The sequence below is a fragment of the Thunnus thynnus genome, chromosome 13 (assembly GCF_963924715.1).
Source record: "Thunnus thynnus chromosome 13, fThuThy2.1, whole genome shotgun sequence".
Taxonomy (NCBI): domain Eukaryota; kingdom Metazoa; phylum Chordata; class Actinopteri; order Scombriformes; family Scombridae; genus Thunnus; species Thunnus thynnus.
The window spans coordinates 11,523,230-11,542,389 of NC_089529.1; the positions used below are offsets into that span (position 1 = coordinate 11,523,230).

Sequence of the window (19,160 nt, forward strand, 5' to 3'; positions counted from 1 at the left end):
TTTCCTCGGGTTTCTCTATATCGGTCTTGATTATAATCAGACATAGTAAACATACACAAACCTGATCTGCAGTTCTGTTCTGGGATACAGAAAACTTTTTTACTGTTTGAAAGTCAAAGCAAATTGTTTGAGCATCATTGTGAGTGTGATTATTATTATGGAGAAACTAAACTAAATGAAAATGTTTCCATAGTCAATGATCCTCTCCATACATGTTTTAAGACATATAAAATTATTCTGCTTTGAATAATAATGCATGTCTGATATTCTTTTTCTACAAAAAAGTACAATTAACACATTAAAAACCTTAAAATGGCATCTATTCACCTATTCACTGTAAAGTCCATTTTCAGTGTTTGTACACTGGAGGCTTCTAGTGTCAAACTCATCATTCTGCTCAAAGATCCAAGTGCAGCAACAATGAGAAAAACACATTTTTGAGTGGAGGACTTCATATTATCAGGTACTAAAGCCATGATGCCATTGATTCAGGTAGTTCAAAATCAGCACATTATCTCAAGGGTTTCAAAATTCTATCTTCTCAGATACTCAAATTTCCTGTTCTTTATAAGGAAAAAAACAACCAAAACTCCCCCCAAGGGTTTTAAATACTTAGGAATAAATATTACGCCTTAAATAGAAGATCTGGTTCCAACGAACTACAACCCAATCATAGCCTCTGTAACAGATCCTATAAAAAGATGGACGCTACTCCGATTTTCCCTTTTCTGTATTTATTTTAATCCCTACCACTGAACTCCCAACCTCATTTTTTCCAAAAATGAAGATTATTACAAATTTTCTCTGGAACATTAGGAGACCATGATTACGTGAATCCCTTTTAAACCTACCCTATGAGAGAGGAGGGTTGCAGCTAACCAGTCTTTCCTGGTACTACCGGGCAGCCCAAAATAGAGCAGCAATGTGTTGGTTTTAGAGGGGAACGTCTATACCTTGAGTGGAAATAGAACGTAGTACAACAACTCCATTACCACTGAATCTGTATTTGTTCTCTGACTCTCCAAAGAAGCTAAAATAGAGAACATAAAACCCTTTTGTTAGAAATACAGTTGAGGTCTGGTTCAAAGTACAAAGTTGTTTAGGTACAAACTCGCAGATATCCTCTTTTACCCCTATATGGGGTAACAGGAGATTTATGCCTGGAACACATGATCCTTGGTTCAAATTGTGGGCTGACAAAGGCCTCAACAAAACCAGAGACTTATGCAATAATGACACATTTCTGACCTTTGAGACTCTAAACAATAAACACAATATCCCCTCAACACATTTCTTTAATTATCTGCAGCTTAGGAGTCTCCATAGTGGAAGAAGTGATAGTGCATCACTCTAGTGGTCATGATCAAGTGTCTATGATCTACAACCTACTTGAAACTAAATCAGAGGAATCCTCAGACAATAGGAGACCTGCTTGGTGTAATGTCTTGAATACAGAGATAACAAAAGATGAATAGGAGCAGATAGGCCACGAAGCCCGAGCTCAAACTATTAACACCAGATTTAGACTCCTGCAGTACAAATGGACCATGCGTACTTATGCAACTCCGTGCCTACAACACCATTTTGATTCCAACAATTCAGACCAATGTGTGAAATGCAATGCTGAAAAGAGCACTCTGGTTCACTAGTTATGGGTTTGCCCAAGGGAGAGATGTACTTGACACATTATCACAAATAGTTTCAGCTAAATAACTGTGTATTCTTGGTCTGTTCCCCAAGACCCCGAGGCTCAATAACACCAAGAAATTTTTTCCTTCTCTCTTCTTCAAGCTAAAACATACAATATCTGTCGTTTGGAAAATCCCAGAAAACCCTCAGTCACCCTCATCAGTCAGTGGCTGAAAAACCTCTCTCAAAGTCTTGCCTGAGAGAAATTAACCTTTGCTATCAAAGGAAAACCTGATACCTTTTATATAATATGGGGGAAATTCCTACATTTTCTGGAAAATACCTAGATGTGACCATGACAAGTCAGTATGAAAGATACGACCAGATAATGTAAAGCTTCTTCTGTGTGCCAGCTTGATGACCAATTGTCATGTTGAGACTTAATGACCATTTTTCATATAAGATGCCTTATATACACCTAAATAATTATGATTTAATTATTGATGATTTCTTTTCTTCTTTTTATATCATTACATTACACATTATTAACCATTGTTTAGGTTAACTACGTACTTGCTTTACTAAACAATGTCTATGTCACTTCATTATTGCTGCTATTTATTTTATTTTATTTTCAGGTAACTGCGTGTTAGTGGACAGAGGGGGAGGGACATGGGAAGAAACAAGGGTGTTTGTGAGGGATACATTTCTATATGTCTGGATGTGCTGAAATTCAAAATGCCAAATAATACATTTGTTGAAAAAGAAAGGAAAACAAACACATCAACGTGTTATAGTGCCTAGTAGTTTATTTTCCTGAAGACAGATTTCATACAATAAAACATTCCATCACAATCCAAATGAAAGTTCACCCTAAGAGAATTCACCTACTTTGTAAACCTATGATCTTGGTTCAAACATGAATTTGTTATGAACGATTCTCTCCCAAAGCTTGAAACCAGAAAACCATAATCTGATATGAATAAAATAACATGACAGCCAACAGGTAAACCTCCTTGTTTATGGCTTTCCTCTGGGTGCAGCCTGGAAGGTGGATAATGGGTCCATCATTACTTAACCACTCTGTTGATGGTGCAGCTCCAGAATTTGCCTCTTAATCACATTATGGGCTTTGCTTCTTGTTTCGAGCTTTGGAAGAGAGCGGCTCAGTTGACGCCGGGATCACTGGATTAACTAGAGAGCAACTTCCACTTAAGTCCCCAAATGTCCCACACATCAGGTACGCAAACACCATCGATGAATACAAAAACAACCAGCAAAAATATTCTAGTAGCCACTGTCTCTAAATAACAGTAAGTTTAAAACGTGATGAGAAAATAAACCAAGTTATACTCGTGTAATGCTTTAGTAATTGTTAGTTGGCTATTGAAACGACATGATAGCATGGTTAATTTATATTACACCACTTCCCAACACCTTTGCCAACCTAATGCTGAGACGACTATGAAGTATATGAGAGTGCAGACAATTACTGAGCATGCACTTGTTTAACTGTAGAATATGCAGTCATTGAAGCAGGAACTGCAGCTGTCATTACTATGTATCCCTCTGCCTTTGTCCCATCTATCTACAGCATGTATCAACCCTTTAAATACTGTTTCTGTTTGAGGTAAAGTCACTGCTTTAGCAGTTCAGCCAGACATTTTCTGTTAGCCTTGCCACAGAAGGAAACCATTGCATAATAAAACAATAAAAGCAGTGACAAAAAGAGCCGCCTCGTCATAGGACTAAACACATACACATTATAAACTCTTTTCTACTATATGGAGCCATCCATAATCGTTGCCACAGTCCCAGGTCTGTAATAGCATTTTACAGTATCGCACATTATCAGGCAACAGAGCGTAAACAGGCTCTGCCATGAGTCCCTGTCATCCCAGCATCCTACGGGAGCTCTTATATTGCTTTAACATTGTCAGCAAGTGACCATTTGCAAGGTCGCATAGTCCTCAATTACATTAAAATAATCTAGTGGTGTCACAACATCAGCAGATGCTGAATATGGTGCATGATCAGCAAACTACTAGAACACAGCGATGAAGGGTTTTTAATCCCTTTACCTGGCTGGTAATGCAAGTCGGATTAGTTTTTGATTTGACTGGAAGAATCATCATCATCATCATCATTATCTTCATACCATTATGTCTTCTGTCAAAAAAAGACCTAGGGCCAGATGTATAAACTATGCATACGCACAAAAACCATACATACGCCATTTCCCACACATAAACTGGTATTTCTAAAAACAGACTTTGCGATGACAATGTGCCCACTCCATACATACTTCAGGTGTACACATGTATTTCCAGAACCAGCTACGGGTCGTATGAAGGTGGAAATGAAAAAAATACGGTGAGAGACGCAATCTAAATAAAACATTGTTTATTTAAGTTGTTAATCAACTGTATTGTGTGATTTTTATGCGTTTGCATGGCGATTTGTAAAAAGGTGCAAAGGTGCATTTATAAACTAAATATAGATAAATTACTTTTGTGTGATCAATTTTTATCATTCTTCTAATTTACATAGGAGGCTTCATTTCGCTCTTTTTTTACTCCTTATCTGGGACACACCTGTACAGTCTGTTTCAATATGATCACTGCAAACTAATCATTGATTATATCACTGAAAATTATGGAGAGATATCACTGCCGACGATGGTTTACAGGTCTATGTGATGAATTAATGATAGGGATGCTATAGCTGCACAGCCGTGCGTAATGACAGCTGTTCTGGTTGTCGGAGAACCTCACCGGTGCAACACACTCAGTGACACTGCACTATTTCTTTGCCGTTTGTTTCACTGAAAGGTCTGAAGACTGGTGGAGCAGGGAGCATATGAGATTTCTACAACAGAACCATGTGTACGCACCCCATGCATATTTCTCGCTTTGTGCGTAAACACAGTTTTAATCATGAATCTACACTGAACTTTATGCATCTGGCCCCTGGTGTGCAGCTTGAAGACAGTTTTTCCAATGAAAGTTTCAGCATCATGTCTGCGTTGTGTCGCTGCAGTCGTCAGGACCAGAATGAGGAGCAGACACATTTGTCAAAAAGGCCCCAGAGCCTGAATGAAACACGTCATCAGTATGTCCTCAGGCATTTTCCTGAGCTCTGTGCAGCTCGTTAGCCACTGGCATAACTGGAGCGACTGAAATCTGACCTGCCGTCCCTGAAGTCATTCAGCCTTTGGAGCCATTTTGACAAGCATGCCAGGATTTATAGTCATAGTTCCTGTTTTTGTCAAGTTTCTGAGTGAGCCGGTGTGTGACCGGTGGCAGTGGATGAGATGAAAAATCATTTATAGTCTCAGCGGATCCCTTTGACTCTATCAAATGAATCACCAAATATCAGTAGTGCCATAAAAGAACACATGGTTGTGGAATTTTTTCCATAATGATGAGATGGGCACTAATAAAAAAGACCATTACAGGACCATTCTCTTTCCAATTTATACATACTTAACACTATTTTATACCATAGAAATATATAAATATTATAAAATGTCTATTTTTTAACGATGAGCAAGCATTGGCATGCTACTTGATTCCAGCGAGCTCTATTTCTGCTCTAGTCATAAAATCAGTACATTGCAGGATAAAGACAAGGTTTGAGCAACTTCGTGTAGGTGTATGTGTAAAAAAGCTGAACAGGAAGTGATAATTTGGCTGTTTATGCTGTGTATCTCAAATTGGCTATGCGGCAAAGAGTTGAAAATAAAAATCTATGGGGCTGAATCAGAGCTTGGAACTGTGTAACAGTCATATCTGAAGCGAAGTGAGGCCAGTTTGGTAAGGTATACTTCCCTTTTTTACAATTTTACAATTTAATCACCTCTTCTGAACACACTCCCTCCGAGGTCAGCTTGTCAGGGGGGTGTATATCATCTGTTTTGAAGGGTAAGCATACTGCTGTGGGATGGCTGAGTGAAGAGTGTGTGCAGGAGGAGCGGCCATCACGACGGTGGGGCGTTCTGGTTCTGATATATGGATGCCTTGTCTTTCAAAAGGTCCAGACATAGATGACAACTCCAGCTTCCTGAGTGACAAAACAGCAGAGAAAAACTATTAGTGTTAGTTAGATTTTTAAAGATGTTGCTAACATTGACTTTGGATACATTTTAACCTGTATGTCCATGAGTCTATTTAAAAGTTCTTTAACATTTGAGAACTTTGGCTTCTTTTGTTTAATGAAAATAAGGGTTTGATAGAAAAACATGTTTAATTTCTCTTCATTTTCTGATGAGTACAACACTGTCTCTTTCATCTGCTGAACTTACCCTCTGGAGGTTCAGACATGGGTGGGTTGAGACAGTACATGTGATAGCCTCTATCACAGTCATCACAGAACAGAAGCTGATCCTGTAAGGAACAGGACAATGAAAACACTGAGCACATCAGACCTTACTGTGCAAAAACTACAACACGTGCAATATCTGAGCGTAGATGAACTCACATCGTTCTCTGAGGTGCCGCACATGTTGCAACACTTGCACTCTATGCACTGCCACCGGTATGTCTTCACAGCAGCCATCATTACAGGAGTGAACTGCAGGCAGGAGGGGTGGCCTGCATCAAGGAAAATTGTTTTATCACTTCAAATATTTCCACTCTTTCAGTGGCTAATCTCTTCTAGCAGCGAAGCGTTTTTGAATGTACCTGAGCGTCCGCAGTCGGAGCAGGACACCAGCTCTTCTGACTGGCCAGTCTTGTGGTTGGTTTTGGAGTCTCCCAGGCAGAAATCACAGTAATTATTAGGCAACGCCAGACCGTCTGGGCCTTTCTTTGGAGCTGGAATCAAGATGAAAACACCCAGAGAGCATCGGTGTTCAGTTAGCTAAAAGTCCATCCGACTGTCCGTCTTTACAGTGACCACAGGAATCTAATAAAGAAACCTCTGCTGACCTCGAGGGCGCGTCACTTACTTTTAGGCTCCTCTGGCGGCGGCGGGGCGGGCTCGTTGATCTCTACCTCTTCCTTCTCCTCGCCTTCTTCCTCGGCCAGGTGGGAGTGGGCGTAGTGGTAGCTCAGACCAGGACGGTTCTTGTAGCGCTTCCCACAGACTGCCACCAAAACCAGAAAACACAACATGTATGAAAACAGAGAATGCATGAGTTAAGTCCTCACTGCACAAAAGATACTATTAGTACTGCTGAGAGTAACAGAAATACTCTTCACTACAGTATCATTTCTATTGTCCTGATTGTTTTAATCAGTGGTTGTCTTGAGCATTTTCAGATACAGTACAGTAAAATCTAAATGTATTTGTCTACACATCTTTCTATGGTCTAATAAAATGATCTGTTTAATGTCTGCTCTATGCTTCAAGACTCTGATATGATGGTACACATTAATACAGTCCAACTTCCTCGATGTGGTGAAATGATGACGTGTGGGTCGACAGGGAAATCATTTATAAACCCACCGGGTTTCTGTGGTCTCTCGTCTTTTGTTTAATATCAAGACTGGCACAGTGACAGGATATACTTGGCAATGAAATTAGAGGGAAAGATGAATAATGTTTGGGGATATGGAAAATATTCTACAGGGCAATGTTTTGAGTTTTTCCTCTTAGGTGGAGCTCATGTATTTAAGCACAGCGCTAAGATTATACCACATAACATATCAGCACCACAGTTAGTAAAGGAAATGCTGTAACTGCAGAGGTGTGATCTTCACAACATTGGTTTTGAGAAACACCATCTCAGCAGTTTATGTAATGACTAGTTACACTGAAACTAAGAAATATAATTGCTTCATCTCATTTTACTTCTTACATCCATCTCTCTAAAAGATTACATTTGAGAGTGTATGACCTCTCTATGCTGACATTAAAATTATTATAATATCTCCACACTGCTCAGCACACTGTTTTTTTGTTACATATTAATGGTAGATATAAAATCCTCAGATTTACATTTGTGTGAGGAGGATTTACTTGACAAAGATGCCACTGTGTGCGGCTGTTGTCACAGGGAGGGTGTGAGGTTCGTCATAAGATAAGGCACAACACCCAAAGACAAAGTACTTCTTCTTTCACTTCCACAATTTCTGTCATTTTCATTTCCTCAAAAGGAATTAGTATCCGGTTTCTTTCAACTGTCGCCTGAAGGAGTGATTAGACTTTGGGACGGTGTAAGTCAAGCCGCTAAAGAGGCAGCCAGTCACATGCCAGATTTACAATTTTTGGAAAATAGTCCCTAAAGTACAAACAGGCATGAAATTGATTCAAAGCAGAGGCGGCAGGTCACTCGAAAACATGGAAAGTGGAGTGAGACTTGATAGGGTGCAGAGGAGGTGAAGAGGAATAAAGGGGAAAAAAAAAAACTAATGCAGTCAAATTACACACATTAAGTAGTGAGACAAAAGACAAAGCACAGAGAGAAAGAAAACAAGCAGGATCCAGCATCTTGCTTATCTAAATCCGTGGGACGTTCAGGGCCACATAGAGGGGAAAAAATTACATTCACAGGCCACAGCTTATCTGTTGCAGGCTGAGAGGGCTCATATCTTTGGCTGATTACAGACTACAGTTTAAATAGGGTGTGTAATAACATGGTGTTGACCTCTAAATCTAGTTAATTACACTGTAGTAAATTGTGTAGAACATTTACCACATGAACTGAACTACACAAAGAGCAAATCTACTTGGTAACACAGACAGAAATAAAAAAAAAAATAAAAAAAAAAAAAAAACAGGCAGTGAAGACAAAAGGCAGGCAGACTGGAGTAAAAAAAGGAATGAAGGAAATATACCTCTTTCAGAAGGTTTTGAAATATGCTTTTGTTTGATAGTGTCTGAAAGAGAGAAGAGAAGGAGAAGAGAGAGCATAGACAGAGGCTCAGAGAAACAGGCTCATAGACCGACAGGGAATCAGTGAGTCAGTCAGTCAGTCAGAGAGCTGCAGCTGAAAGTGAAAACACTTCACAAAGAGGAAAAAACACATCAAGAAGTGCAGATATGTAGTTGGACAACACCAAAGAAGTGACAGAAACATCCCTCAACCCCCATGGAAAGATTGGAAATGCAAGTCAAAGTGAAAGAAATGTATGATATCATAGTGACAAACAAAAAAAATATATATACAGCTGAGCCTAAACTAACTTTATAAACAGATTTAGGAAGTCTTACAAAGAGCAGAAAGAAGACAGAAGAAAGAAGGTGATGGCTCAGTCTTACAGTCTTACAAACTATTAAAATCTGCAGTGACACCTCAACTCCGACCCCAGTTCACATGCTCTGTTCCCCCTCCTCCCCTTTCCCCCCCTCCCCCTTCCCTCAGGACTCACTGTCACAGGCGTACGGCTTGTCTCTGTCCTCCAGTGCTGCTGTATCCAGCTTCTTCCTGCTGCTGCCCACTCCTCGACCCTGAAGACAAGACACATTATTAGATCCAACAGGCTTTAGGAAAAGAGTGTTCATGTTCGCTGCGGTTGCTTACCTTCCCCTTCCCTTTGCCTCTCCTTTTAGGCGTGTCTTCCTCGTAGTCTTCGTCGTCCAGGTCATCCATGAAGTCGTCTGGCTCGAGGATCCTCTGCATTGACAGGAGTGAGTGCGGGGAGAGGATTAGGTCTCATCTCGCTTTTTCTGTCACCTTAATATTTTACTTAACAACTGAATGAAAACAAGAACCTTTCTAATCCGGGCAGCAGGGTTCAGACCTCCGGTGTAATCGCTGAGGTTGGAATCTTCTTCAGACCCTCGGATGTCTGCGGGTGTGCGTTTCTCCAGGGAATCCCCCTTCAGCAGGGCCTCCAGGCTGCTGCCATCCGACGACAACAGAGCATCCTTCTTCAGTCCTAAATCTAACTCTGTGAATAAATAAAAGAAGGATTATACTCTACTGTGAAAACATATATTGCCGTTTCTTGTTTCTGACTGGCTGAGTCACATTCAAATAGCAAGCATTCGCATCAATAAATTATTATTAGCAGCCCATAAAAATTTCAACTGTGTGAAATCTTGCAGTTTTTCTTAGTAAAGCGCAGCCTTAAATGCTTTTTTCCCCAAAATCCTGACATGGCAAAATGTTAAATAAGATGTGGTACCTGACTTGACAGGGGGGAAGATAAGCCGGGGGTCCTCTGGAGGATGAGATCTCCGTTTCTTCCTCCACCTCCTGGATGGGTAGGTGTAGAGCTGCCCTGGAGCCATGCCTGAAGAATGTCAGAACAGACTTTTCAACATTACACTGAACCTATTTAAATACATCATTTGTCAGCTTTATGACACACTGACAAAGAAGAAAAGTCTCCACATCTGTGCTTTAGCTTTCTTTAAAAAACGGCATTTGCTTTGGTGGCATAGTTAGAATTCTTATTTACCACCGTGAGGGCAAATCTAGCTGAAAGCTTGATGAAACTGGACTTGGTTTGTATGTTGTATGTATGTTTTCACTCTACAAACAATTTAGCCCTCTGTCATAAGAGGCCATATTTGTGTAAAGGTGTTTATTCTTCATAGTGTCTTTAGCTTTTTCAAGAATCAGAAGCCAACAAGCCATTTTAAGCTACAATGAAGCTCACACACAGCCTCTCTGCAATTTCCTCTCCATTGCTGCCCTTTATCAGCAAATCTGTGAAAAACTGATAATTACTTCTTTTTTTTTTGGCTTACAGTTCATTTTGTGAGACATCACATGTTTTGAGTCATACCTGGTCCCCTGTGTCTCTTCTCCATCCAAATGTAGCAGTTGCTCTGAGCCACACCAGTCTGAGAGTCGAGGAACGGCATGCGGACACTCCTCTCAGCACAGAGCCTGGCATTGTAGTTATGACATTGCTCCATGGCATCTCTGTAGTACTGCTCTCCCAACCTGGCGAAAGAAAAACCAGAAGCTATCAGGTATATTGTGGTAAACAGACATCTGCAGGTGTGGTTATTTCAAAACCAGTGCAGTATTGCTTCAAACTTTATCTGTCAGATTGGTTTAAAGCCTAATGTCTTTCTCCCAAGTGCTGACACCTCAGAAAAGCTCAAAAACTACACAATATGTTTGTACTTCAGACTAAATCATTAGGGAGAGCGCAACGGCAGAGTGCTCTTTTGTTTGTACATCAACAACGAGCTCGGTAGTCAGTGACAGTTACAAGTATGCTGTGTTTTAAACCTAAATACTCAAATTGTGCCGTGTGCTTATTTCCTTTCAGGAGAGCTGCAGGCTGTATCGCCTCCAAATGAGACAAGCAGGTTCATGACAGACACTTTACTGGTTCTTCAAATTGCTGACTGGCAAGGAAAAGTTATTGTTATTCAGCAGCTGCAACTATAGAGGCTGGAGCAAGGCGCTTTAAAGTGTAAATACAGTAACATTTGTGGAAATGCAGCAGTCGATCCTTAACAAGGGTAATGTGAGCATTGTATGTAATTGCATAAATGTTTAACGCAGCTGTTCACAGCACCGAAACTTAAATGACAGATTTCATATCGCTTATTGTAAGGTGTGATGATTTTGCATAATGTAAAATATCTGTCTGTGTTTCCTATCACTCATTTAGTCGAGACTAAACTGGAAACTGTAGGCTTCTGTCATGGAAAATAGTTCACAACAGAGACTGTTTCTAATTCACCATTCAAACTCTTAATTAACTATTTAATTAAGTTAAAACATATATGAAAAATTGTAGTACGTAAATATTTTTCATCCCAGTGTCATTATTTTTTAGTGTTGTTGTTTTCTACTTTAGTTATCAGGACTGTATGAGCTTAGTTTAGCCAATATGCCACATAAAAAAAAGATGAAGTTGACAAAGAAAAAGTTTAGAGGAAACTTTTATATTTAGCTAGGTGATGTTTTCACGTGTTACCATGGTTACTAGTGGTTCAGGTAACCGCTTATAACACCTGGGTAAAGTGAAAAATACGGAAACGGAAGCACGTTTTATTTCAACCGGGTGTGAGTCGCTGAAACTGAAAACATCCACTTTTACTGTACAGTTTGTACGAGTTATGATGTGCGAATCACAAGTGTGATAGCTGCAGTGTCTATAAACCCGGAGTCTCGAGATGAAAGAGGTTATCTTCATTCATTATGAACCAGTCGCCCCAGTCTGCGCTGGCGTTCAGTCTTTAGCTTGTTAGCGTGTAAGCACACCTAGCTGTTGTACTTCACCAACGATACGTTAGCTGGCTACAAACACGTCGCAAGATACCACAATATCTAACAGAAATACACTTATACTCGAATCGACGTATGTTCTATAACACATATGATTCATGTATGAGAAACGTCATGTCTGCTAACTATTACACACTTCCAGGATGTGAGCAGACACGACGGTCCGACAGCGGTTGGCTAACCTTTCCCAGTTAAGTCAAGTTGAAAATGTAGCTAAAGATAGCTAGCGACACTGCCGGCGGCTGTGTGATGAGACAGCCGTTACGGCGTGGCCGCGGTGTCCGTCACCTAACCAGGTGTAAAGGTGTGTAGAAAAAGTCTCAACACTTACAGTTTGACAACATTCTCAACAACAGCTGCCATCTTGCTTGAATACACGGGGGAGAGTGGCTGCCGGGTAATGTGTGCCCTGCGTAAGGACTTGTAGGCAGATAGAGCAGGAAAAGGTGACACCCAGCTCCCCCTACCGGTGGCGCTGTGGCACTATTAGAGATTTCATCATACAAGAGTTGACAGTCAGCAGCTCACGTGCATTTAGAGTAAATTATCCTTTAACATTATATCCTTAGAAAACCAATAATATAGTAGTGGGCTCCAAAAATCTAAGACCACATTGGAAATCTCTAATATTTTCACAGAAACCTGGAAATAATCAGAAAGTTTGAGGGTTCAGAGGCATTTAAAACACAAGACATAAAATGATAAAGAAATATTTAAGATTCTGTACTATTTCAAGGTCAGCAATCGAATTTAAGCAAATTTGTGGCGTTGATCAACTTAACTCTTTGTACAAAAGGTCAGATTTTCTTGAATTGTATCCCTGAATCCACCTGAAGCATGCGTATAGGTGGATTTAAACTACTCACCAGAGGCTTGCTCATGTAACTGAACTTGCAGCCAGTGTTCACCTGTTATGAATATGGCTGTGCCTCAAGTTTCCAGCAGATAATTGTTTACTAAGTAGCGTTGTGATGGTGGGAAACATGGCATCAGAACTAAGTACAAGTGTCAAATTGTTATTCTAAGCAAAGAGGGGCTTTCTCAGCGTCAAATCATAGCAGAAATTTCATGATACAAAAGCTGCAAGTCTTCCTTTTTTCTTCTTTTTTTCTTCTTTTTTTCTAAGCTGCAAGTCTTAAGTCTAAAAAGTAAAATATATATGAATATATATACTTCTGCTTTTCTGCTGTGAAAAATATCAATGTTTGTTATCATTTTTTTAATACATACAGTAGAGTTTAGTAGTATCACATAACTCCCAATATATTTCCACCCAACCTCCACCTGAGTAAAGGCCTTTAAACAGCAAAAAAATAACAATCTCTAATCATTTTAATCTGATCACAGTAAACATTTCTGTTTGTTTTGGTGGACATGACAGACAAGACATTACAAATAAATAAACTCTGCAACTGTTACCGAATTATAACAGAACAGACTGCACTGACAGAGACTTTCTGATCATCAGTGGATATTTGGCTGTGTTGTTTTTAAAGGCCTCCAAATTCCCAGTTAACATACAGTATATGGTTTATATAACGCATTTGGATTTATTGATTCTGACTTCACATAACATTTTTTGTTGACTTTTCTCATCTTGTCGCCTCGTTGCTTCTAAAACTTAATGGTAAGCCGTTATTTAAACTGAACTTAACTCCAACTGCTTCAAATATGTAGAGATGTTCGCTCTGTCACCTCTTTCTCAATATAAACTGAAAATTTTATCTTACTGACTCATTATTTTCAGAGGTCCTTGACCGTCATCCTCATCCATACCCCATTTTTTAGTACCTTCAGTACAGTTTAAAACCAGAGCTCAAGTTTCTCTTAGCATCTCTTACTGAGGGTTTGCTCTGCTCTTCACATCCTCTCATTAAACATAAACCTAATGCATATCCATGTGCATTACTTGATCATCCTTGACCTCATTTGCTGCAGTCGCATCATTAATTAATTCTTAATGACAGCACTGCAGCAACTATCTTCTCTTCATCCTCTGCACCCATACTGCAAGAATTATATCTTACATGCAGGATACTATGTGAACACACAAATTTTCAGATAACAAATCCAGTCTGATCTCTTCTCACTGACATTTTATGAGCTCTTTAAACTCAGTTGCAGCATCAGATACAGCAGAAAACACTAAACTGCTGTTTTTTCTTATATTGTAATGTTATACATGGAAAGAAAATCTTTCTCTCCATAATGTAAGCTACAGTAAAACTAGTATGTGGTGATTATAATTATAATGTATATAATTGTATGATTATAAGAATTTAGACATTATTATATTCTCAGTGTAAAAACAACCACTTGTTGATCTTGATTTTCAGCTCCCAGCAGCCTTTGTCTTGATAACTTCAGCAGCCACGCAAGTCTTGGTCCCACCATACTGTGGGTAGAACAGTCAGGGTTTCCTTGTAAAGGCTCTGGATCAGTGCTCCTCAAACCTTTTTTGGCTTGTGACGCTTCAACACAAAGCAATGTCTTCTTGTGACTCATCATCACCCGTCGTAAATGTCTATGGGTAATGGCTAAGGCAACCAAAGATTAATGGTTTATCTTTTCCAAGTTCTTTTCTGTTATTTATCATTTTTAGTGGCCTGAAAAGATTAAACTTTAAAGTAATCCACAAGGGAAAAAATATGAGAGCTGAGTAAAACACAGCATACACTTCCAATATCCAATCAGTGATGTTTTTGACCACATACATTTGATGTACATTGACATACATAAACTGAACAGTTTGAGTCATTGTTGAAAAATTGGCATTTCTTGTGTTGAGTTAGTCTCACCTGTACGCCTAGCAGATTATAAGTGGCGTGGTGGCTAACCTTTTTAAACATCAAAAACCCCCGACAACATTGTGTTTTTGATTAAACCATGTTTTATTATTCCTAATATTAGATGTAGATACACAAGTCAACAAACATTATTCTCGATTTGTAATGAAAATGCTCCACAGCACACTGACATCGTGTGGAAGGGTCTGGTATTACAGACACGTACCTGAAAATGGACAGCAGTTATACTTTTTGCAATAAGTTGCATTAGTAACAGTAGTAGTAATAGTAACAACAGTAGCAATAATGATAATAATAGCAATTAATAATAGTAGTGGTATTAACAACTCTGAATTACAGAGGAAGGAACAGACATTCGTCAAAAGTAATGAGAAATAAAAGGTAGGTGGACAGGTTTATCAAATGCTGCAAGACAGACCACTGGATGAAAAAATACAAGCTCCCACTAGACAGCAAATATCCTGCCTTCTTCTAAAAAAGGAAGCTCAAATTGTCACCAGTCTTTTTTCACTCAAATCTAATACTTAACAAGTAAAAGTTGTTTTTTTTCTTCATTAAGTACCCCCATTATCACAAGTACTCTCAAAACCAAAAAACTCATCTCTTTGACATTAATAATACATACTTTCCATCGTCTGGTCAAAGCTCACCAGTAGCACAATGTTATTTTAAAAGGATGCCATATGCAACATCAAATCACAGCCAGCTGAGGACATTTCCACAAGACTGGATCGCCAGGGTCGTTCTGCATTAAACATACAGTACAGTATTTATGTGCGATTGTGTATGTGTGCGTGTGAAAGAGAGAGAGCGTTCGTGTATGTCAAGTATGAGAAATATTTTTGCTTCACATGACCAATTTGGCCAAAGTAATTTGAATCGTTCACATTCAAATGAGCTGATAAGAAAATACACTGTGTGACCTTTTAAACTTGAACTCCCTTACATCAACTGGATGCTGTGTCTGAAGTCCAGAGCACAGATAAGGTAGCAATAGTTGCTAAAAACAGCTCATCCACTAGGGAAGAATGACACCTCCATTTGAAATTGTGCACAATGTAACTGCGCCGGCTCAGTTATGTATGCAACGACCTTATTAACTTCCCAGATCATAGTTTAGTTTACTTAAACTAGACTGAAATTAGGAGCTCCGTCACACATCCAGGATACAAAGTCTCACTGACAGAGACGAGGCAGGCAGTTTGATAAAGTTTGGACCGGGTACTGTCAATAGTCTGGATGTTGAGATACTTCTCTTCTCTGATTTGGAGGGTCTTTGATTTGAGCAATGGTCCCACTGGTTCCACATTCATTTGGGACTGGAAAATAAGGCCAACCTGTTTACACAGTTTAAACCAGTGCAACCAAATGCAAGTTTACTTCCAGCTTTTTGTGTTATCACAACAGTTTGGTGTGACATTCCTGCGAACTGATCAGCCCTCCAAGGAGTGGTCTACACAACCATGCAATTACCAGCTTTAAAGAGTCACTTTCAAGACGTAATAAATTACAAATAACTGATCACCTGCAACCAGTAAGATAATCCATTAAAACTCTTCAATTCAGAATTGTTATCCAGTCACTTCCTGTTGCGTTTTGGCAGTAAGAAAAGGCAAATTGACACTTGGATGGAAGTGACTGACAATAATTACAGTTATCAGCAACCACCTCAGTGGTGTCAACGTATTTATACTGTATAAAATTACTCTACTGCCTACAGTCTCACAATATACTGTAAATACCCTTCTCATTTCAAACATGTACAGTATGTGAGGAAAATAATAAACACCTATCATATATTGGAGTACTTTTATCTCGTTTTGGATTATTGTAAATGTCAATTACATATTATATGTTGCTCTCCAGCCCTGAATATGAAGTGATCTTGTGTTTTCAGAGTACAACAACACAGAAGAGAATTGATGGCAACGATGAGACACATACAAGTATAAACCTACATGAAGTCATGCCACATATGCAGGAGCGTGGGGCTCAGTTAAGAGAATTTAGGACTATTCCCTCTGCAGGAGGGCAGAGCCTGTCATAGTTATTCTTTTCAAATTCAGTCTGCATATTGTACCTGCAATATATAATCCACTGACATACGTTAGATCATTGCCACAGGGCACATTTTTAACATTCTCTTCATACTTTAAAAGCTTCCTTACGGACTGTTTGAATGGAGGGTGGGTTTGTAAAAAGGGATTTAGTGTATCTGTAGTGGGTTCAAGTAAGGCTCAGTACACCTCTCTCTCTCTTCACTGCCTATCTAATTTCACTTCCACACCCCTCACTTCAACCTGTAATGAGACCTGTCAGCTGTCCATCTGTCCTGCTCGCGTCCCTGCGGTCTGCCACAGAAGATGTGCTTCAGCTTTTTATCTACAAACTGCCCCCATGCCTTCACACCAGTAGATAGAGAATGGAAATAGATATTAGAAGACTGAAACAGAAATAATGAAACCATCTTGAGAAACTTCATTTGTCAGCTTACATATAATAAAACCAAAAGCAAAGAAAAGCTAATTTTCATAAAATCATTCCAGTTATATCATGTTGTGTTTGTGTCTGGTTTTCGTCTGCATTTGCTCACCGAAAAGCAGCGTCCATCTGGCCACGTTTGATCAGGATTAACATAAACGTGCAAAATCCACAGCACCACAACTCACACACACGCATACACACACGCACACACACTAGAAAACTAATCTTCTCTGCTTTGTACAGACAAAAAGAAAGTTGAAAATCAAGCAGAAAAGATCACTCCAAAGAAATAATCAAATACAGGCAAAATTAGATAAAATAAAAAATAAAACCACTTATTAAATATATATATATATATATATCATTTTCCCAATTAAAGTTGTGATCACTTACTGCACACTGCTAAAATTAAATGAGCTTTATTTTTTTTTTCTCAAAAACACCTCATAAACTGTCATTCCTAAAAAAAATAATAATAATACATACAAGGGCAAGCCCAACATTCTCCACTATTTTAACCAAATGTGTTTCTCTCCACAACATGAATCAAGATGATCTACTGTCAAATTAATTAGTTTGTTTTATCAAACCAGCAATAGCAAAAGATAAATAATAATAATAATAGCAATAATATCGGTCAGGTTAATAACATCAATACCAAGAACAGAAAAAGAGACTGATGTAATCCTTTCCAAAGAGAGAGCTTAGAAGTAGGGAACTAAAACCAGACCACAAAGGAAAGCCACCATCCATCATTTTATTAGTGACACAGCATCAAAACAGCTCAGCTAGTCAAGACTCACTGAAGAGAAAATATTCATGCTGAAGAAGAGCCGATTTGGTGGATTGGTCCTGAACTGAGGCAGGATCCCTGCTAATGCCAACCGCACCTTCAACATCTTGGTTGTGTTAGTGACTCAGACTAATAAGCTCTGCTGGTTGGCTGAAATTGCCTTTGGATGAGGGCTTTCATTGTTGGGTGCAGTAAAATGTGAAATATGGGTGAACGGAAAAAAGTAAATGACAGATAAAAACCGGTGAGGGAGAGAATCAGAGAGAAAGAAAAGAAACAAAGTCCTCTGTAAGCCACATACAGCAGCTGTCGACAAATTCCTTGGGGCCTGCAGTGAGAGCAGTGTGTTTGCATGACCTGTTTGTACTTTCCTTTCTGCCTGTTTCAGTTTGTTGAAATTTTGACAAATGTAGTTTCCATCGATAATTTTACAAATGTTCTATTTTTTCTTGCCAAAGAAGCTGAACCTCTTCTCGCGATCCTTCTCTTTCCCGTCTTTGTTGCGCATGGTAACACCTCCGGCATCACCTGAGCTGGGGGAGATGGGAGGCATCGTCATGGCACGGCTGAGGGCCCGTGGACCTCCGGGCGAGTCTCCCGATCCTGTTGGAATGGAGCTGAGGATGGAACGGATCCAGGAGCTCATTTCCGCCTTTAGACAGAAAAAAAACCTTTATTATAATTTATCACTCAGGCAGAGTTGAAACACACTGGAAAGACTGTTGCACACAAATGGAAACTGTATTCAATATTTTCATTTAGTAGAGTAATTCTGTTCTGTACATCTTACCTCATCCTTTGCTTGGAATAGGTATTCTTTTCCATCTCCTAGCCTGCAAACACAGTGTTGAAGAGGCACATTTTTAAGTCAGCGATAAGCTATAATCTCAAATACATCTTACTTTTATGTCATTTTCTTGGTATTCCATCATTGCCTCTCACTTTATGTATTAAAGCTAACAAATGTATCAGTAATCTGTGTTCTGAGGTTTTTATTTGCCATCTTTCTTCTCACCTGAGCTTAAATACATGTTTCCTCTTCTTATAGTCATGAGCTACCTCACAAACAGCCTCTCCAAGGCTGATGGGTACCTCTCCGTGGTATGGAATGCCGTTGCTAGCGCTCTTGCCGTCTTTATAGAAACCAAGACTTCCTTTTCTTAGGACACAGTACACATTCTGCCATGACCTGTGGAAGTGAAGAAATGAGATTAGGAGCAGATTGTGTTGCCCATAAAAACAGTTCATCAAAAGTACATATATTTTGTATATCTAGAATATCTTTCTTTTTTGTATTTTTCCATTG

General features: G+C 39.3%; 2 protein-coding genes across 5 annotated transcripts in view; both read right to left on the reverse strand.

The window, feature by feature from the left end:
- Positions 1 to 2,418: 2,418 nt before the first annotated feature.
- On the reverse strand, positions 2,419 to 12,228 carry dpf2 (double PHD fingers 2). Of its 2 annotated transcripts, XM_067607904.1 has the most exons (12): positions 12,102 to 12,228; positions 10,308 to 10,468; positions 9,702 to 9,809; positions 9,286 to 9,464; positions 9,095 to 9,187; positions 8,943 to 9,021; positions 8,409 to 8,450; positions 6,578 to 6,715; positions 6,312 to 6,443; positions 6,109 to 6,221; positions 5,933 to 6,014; positions 2,419 to 5,691 (listed from the first exon to the last, which is right to left on the reverse strand). In XM_067607904.1, the coding sequence occupies exons 1-12, from the start codon at positions 12,131 to 12,133 to the stop codon at positions 5,609 to 5,611; spliced, it is 1,242 nt and encodes a 413-aa protein (XP_067464005.1). In that variant the 5' UTR covers positions 12,134 to 12,228; the 3' UTR covers positions 2,419 to 5,608. The 2 variants fall into 2 exon arrangements, with proteins under 2 accessions (XP_067464005.1, XP_067464007.1); XM_067607906.1 differs by lacking the exon at positions 8,409 to 8,450 and having other exon boundaries at positions 12,102 to 12,227.
- Positions 12,229 to 17,464: 5,236 nt separating this feature from the next.
- The window catches only part of sptbn2 (spectrin, beta, non-erythrocytic 2), a 51,025-nt gene continuing 49,329 nt past the window's right edge, over positions 17,465 to 19,160 (reverse strand). For all 3 annotated transcript variants that reach the window (XM_067607909.1, XM_067607907.1, XM_067607908.1), the window contains 3 exons: positions 18,870 to 19,043; positions 18,645 to 18,687; positions 17,465 to 18,506 (listed from right to left, as the gene is read on the reverse strand). In XM_067607909.1, coding sequence (XP_067464010.1) covers positions 18,294 to 18,506; positions 18,645 to 18,687; positions 18,870 to 19,043 — 430 coding nt within the window. In that variant the 3' untranslated portion in view covers positions 17,465 to 18,293. The remainder of the gene's footprint in view (positions 18,507 to 18,644; positions 18,688 to 18,869; positions 19,044 to 19,160) is intronic.